Here is a 4,280-nt window from a genome sequence, read left to right as displayed (position 1 = left end):
CCTCCCTTCCCCCAAGAACGAGTATAAAAGGACGAGCGCAACGCGAGGGAACTCAGTATCAGACTATCAGAGTCTCCCAGCTCTGATGAAGCAGACTGCAACGCCTGCGAAACGTCGGCACCACACTGCAAACGGACGCGGCAACCATCCGGAAGCCATGAAGACTAGAGTAAAGATATTAGAAACAAAATATTGCAAACTTGTAATGGGCTATGTAGATGCATATTGAAGAAAAATACGTTTTAGATTAAAAGTGACGAGAATATCACCTGAGTAATTTAATTACAAAATATTGTATTGATACTTGCCATCTGTAGGATAGTTATAAATGGTTTAATGGGAGACATCATCCGTTGGAGATTCGGACTCCATGCAGAGATGAAATAGTACATGTACATGATTACATGCACAATACAATTGACTATTGTGACATACGCAGTTCTTACGTCCATAAAGTATTTTAAAGCAATCCACACAAATGTTACATTAGATATATGATGATACACGTGCAAAACAGAGACTTGGTTTTGTTTTTTCCTCAACACAAATATGCACGTTTCGATGAAATCAAATATTTTCAATAAGAGTCCATACCATCCCGCTATATGCAACTGAAATATAAATTATATAATATATACACAGGGTGTCAGACACGTTTGTAGCCAAAATAAAAATTACGGTAAATATGTAACCAAGGAAAATGAAAAGTCAAGATGATGGTAATTTGATGTCATATTGATCAAATTTATGCCATATTTTGGTCACTATGACATCAAATTGACGTCATCTTAACTTTTCATTTTTCCTTGGGTATATGATAGCCGAAATGATAGCCAACAATATAAGAATTAAACTATTGATTAATTGTAAAATCAATTATCTCTTTCAGAAACTTAACATACAATATCCGAATAAATAGACTTTTATTTATAATAATTGTTTCTTTGTGTTATAACTGAAATACATATATTCAATGCCTATATCAGTATCATTTCTTTAACCAGGCATTTTCTGCTTCTCTGTGAAATAATATTTTATTACAAAATGTAAACGTACTTCCCACTTTACACTCTGTAATGTGTGAATATAATTGTAAAAAGGAGTAAACAACCCACATCAAACTGCACTTTTAGATAATATAAGTTTGCCAGAATTTGAATTAAGTCATAAATTAATATAAAGGCTCTCAATTTATATGTCGGTCGATTGTTCATGTAGCGAGGACCAGCATAAAGACCAATACAATGTTTTTATATACTGTAGCTTAACGATAATTATTATATTGTGAAAACGTACTTTAGGAACATCAAAGATGCTTGCATACTGTCTCCAACAGTTTTTAACGCTGATTTCTGTCAATATGACAAAACAACCGGCCTCATACTGCTGTTTTAGCAACCATAAGTTTGCCAGAATTTGAATTAAGTCATAAATTAATATAACGGTTCTCAATTTAAATGGCGTTCGATTTTTCATGTAGCGAGGACCAGCGTAAAGAACAAAATATAAATATCCCACAGTTAGTAGCAATAGTGGAAACGGCGAGGATACGAACCAATCACGACTTACTGGGTCTGCAAAAATATAATCTTTTAAATAGTGTAATAACCATTTTTTCTTCACGATCTTTTTCGATAAAACTTTGTTATCAATACTTTCAAGTATACGATATTATAACGATCACTGTTTTAGTAATTAACAAATATTTCTTTTAATCAATTCTATTTTGATACTACTTCTATTTTGATACCTAAAAAATTGTTCTTATAAAATACGAAATAATAAAGGATATAAGGGCCAAGACAGGATGTTAGTGTATAAATTTAAATGATTTTAATTTTTGAATTTATTGAGAAAAATGTACCTCTGTCAGGGTTTGAACCTGGATTAGTTTAGACCTGAATAAACAGTCTAAAGTTGTTATCGTGAAATACATTTCGACTGTTTATTGCGATAGAAATTACCACATGCCTCTGTGGTCAAGTTGGTAAAACGCCCTCCTAATCAGAGGGCAGTGCAGGTTCAAACCTTGACTTTGGTACATTTTCCGCAATAAATTTAAAAATTAAAACCAAATTTAGAATTGTTGTATCGCCAGTAGTTAAAACAAAAATACTCGGGGATTAGATCGACCAAGGCTGGCAGTTTTATTCTATTTTAAATTTTACCACGACGTTTCGGCCAGTAATACTGGTCCTTTTCAAGTGGATCCTATAGCTTGTGACAACGAAGCATCTACAAATCAATTACTTAGTCAAAATATAAAACGGTAATAACTTGTAAAACTATAAATTATAAAATATAAAGCGGTGATAAATTATAAAAAGAACTACGAGTAAATTTCTCAGTCATAATATAAAATAATAAATTATAAAAGAAGAACTTACAGGAAAATATAAATTTAGGCTAATCGTCATCGCACATAGAAATATACGTCTTCGCACGTGTCATGTCACCAAGAGACTAAATAGTTGGAACAGAACAAAGGGACACTGCTAAGATCCTCTCGTCATGACATATAGAAGGGGACCGGAGAAACAAATAAATAAAATAAATGTGAAGTTGAAACTAACTAGGTGAGTCGAACGATTTTATCATATATCGTGTTCAGATTTTCAGTGTCTTTCTGGAGGTTAATAGTGTTATTAAATTTCTTGATAAAAAACATCTCTGCGATTTCTCTGCGTCTGTAATGTCGTTCTTTATGTAAAATTAGAGGATTTGACCAGTCAAACTCATGTCCGAATATTGTCCGATGTTTGCTTACGACAGAGTGATTTGATGTCGGTTTTTTGATGTCGTTGCAATGTTCCTTTATTCTCGTTGCAATATGTCTCTTAGTTTGGCCAATATAGGTCGCGTCGCAGTTAATACAATTAATTTTATAGACAAGTTCGGTCTGTTTCGTGTTAATTATTTTATCCTTCCCCTTTCTTATAATTACGTCAAGTTTTTTAGGGACAGTAAACACAATATTCATATTAAATTTGGATAAAATGCGTCCTATTTCTTCACTAATACCATTGATATATGGTATAGTGAGATAATTTCTTTCACTATACCATATATCAATGGTATTAGTGAAGAAATAGAACTTCACATTTATTTTATTTATTTGTTTCTCCGGTCCCCTTCTATATGTCATGACGAGAGGATCTTAGCAGTGTCCCTTTGTTCTGTTCCAACTATTTAGTCTCTTGGTGACATGACACGTGCGAAGACGTATATTTCTATGTGCGATGACGATTAGCCTAAATTTATATTTTCCTGTAAGTTCTTCTTTTATAATTTATTATTTTATATTATGACTGAGAAATTTACTCGTAGTTCTTTTTATAATTTATCACCGCTTTATATTTTATAATTTATAGTTTTACAAGTTATTACCGTTTTATATTTTGACTAAGTAATTGATTTGTAGATGCTTCGTTGTCACAAGCTATAGGATCCACTTGAAAAGGACCAGTATTACTGGCCGAAACGTCGTGGTAAAATTTAAAATAGAATAAAACTGCCAGCCTTGGTCGATCTAATCCCCGAGTATTTTTGTTAAAAATTAAAATCTTCTAGACACTATAATGCTGTCTTGGCTCTATATATCCTTTATTACCTCGTATTCGTGATTTCACGGCAAAACCTTATGAATTTTATTTGTATTATAAAAGGTTAATAAAAACGGTGCGCACGCACGCATGCACGCACATACATTTTTAGTAAATATCCGAATTATAATACAAATTTTATTTTTATTTGAAAATTGTATAAACATATCAAACTGCCATTAATACGATATTTCTTTATTTTCTTAGAAATTCTTGTCAATTTTTCATAGAATCCTACACTATAAATTATACTAGCATAAAATTAAAAAGATAGAATTACTTACGTGATAATCCTGTATTCCAATAATTGTATATTTCGAACAAACCCATTGTAGAAGAAATACAAGTAGTTTCACAAGTAGTCTATATATAAGTAGTATAAAATATGGAAAATATAGAATATTCCTTAATTGTGAACTTACTTTATTTTACTTATGATACTTATACGTATCAATGGTTACCTGTGTACCTTCGAAACGTTAGACCGATACTGTCCCGTATAGAATCACTACTCTATCAATAAAACGGTTTTGCTGAATTTAAATTTATGTTAAGTTGACATTCAATTCTAAATTCATGCTCCATTAATATAACATATATGTATATAGAATGAACTTATATGTATATAGAATGAACATTGAATGTCAACTTAACATAAATTTAAATTCAGCAAAACCC

General features: G+C 31.5%; 1 protein-coding gene across 3 annotated transcripts; it reads right to left on the bottom strand.

Moving 5' to 3' along the window:
- Positions 1 to 244: 244 nt before the first annotated feature.
- Positions 245 to 4,199, bottom strand: LOC105570472 (elongation of very long chain fatty acids protein AAEL008004-like). Of its 3 annotated transcripts, none has more exons than XM_012027708.1 (4): positions 4,072 to 4,199; positions 3,887 to 3,965; positions 1,297 to 1,574; positions 245 to 611 (listed from the first exon to the last, which is right to left on the bottom strand). In XM_012027708.1, exons 2-4 carry the CDS (start codon positions 3,930 to 3,932, stop codon positions 279 to 281), a joined length of 657 nt encoding a protein of 218 aa, XP_011883098.1. In that variant the 5' UTR covers positions 3,933 to 3,965; positions 4,072 to 4,199; the 3' UTR covers positions 245 to 278. The 3 variants fall into 3 exon arrangements, with proteins under 3 accessions (XP_011883098.1, XP_011883088.1, XP_011883080.1); XM_012027698.1 differs by having other exon boundaries at positions 4,064 to 4,198; XM_012027690.1 differs by having other exon boundaries at positions 3,887 to 4,197.
- Between the last annotated feature and the right edge of the window lie 81 nt (positions 4,200 to 4,280).

This window comes from Vollenhovia emeryi, unplaced genomic scaffold (assembly GCF_000949405.1).
Source record: "Vollenhovia emeryi isolate VEMERY1.0 unplaced genomic scaffold, V.emery_V1.0 DF942028.1, whole genome shotgun sequence".
Lineage (NCBI taxonomy): Eukaryota > Metazoa > Arthropoda > Insecta > Hymenoptera > Formicidae > Vollenhovia > Vollenhovia emeryi.
This window is presented reverse-complemented; position numbering and strand designations above follow the sequence as displayed.

Bases quoted from the DNA above. Each gene is read 5' to 3' on its own strand.
- LOC105570472 (XM_012027708.1), bottom strand. From the start codon at position 3,932: ATGGGTTTGTTCGAAATATACAATTATTGGAATACAGGATTATCAC. The intron at 1,575-3,886 runs GTAAGTAATTCT...ATATTTTTGCAG, and splicing joins TTGGAATACAGGATTATCAC to ACCCAGTAAGTCGTGATTGG. The intron at 612-1,296 runs GTACGTTTTCAC...TTTATATTTCAG, and splicing joins GCATCTTTGATGTTCCTAAA to TTGCATATAGCGGGATGGTA.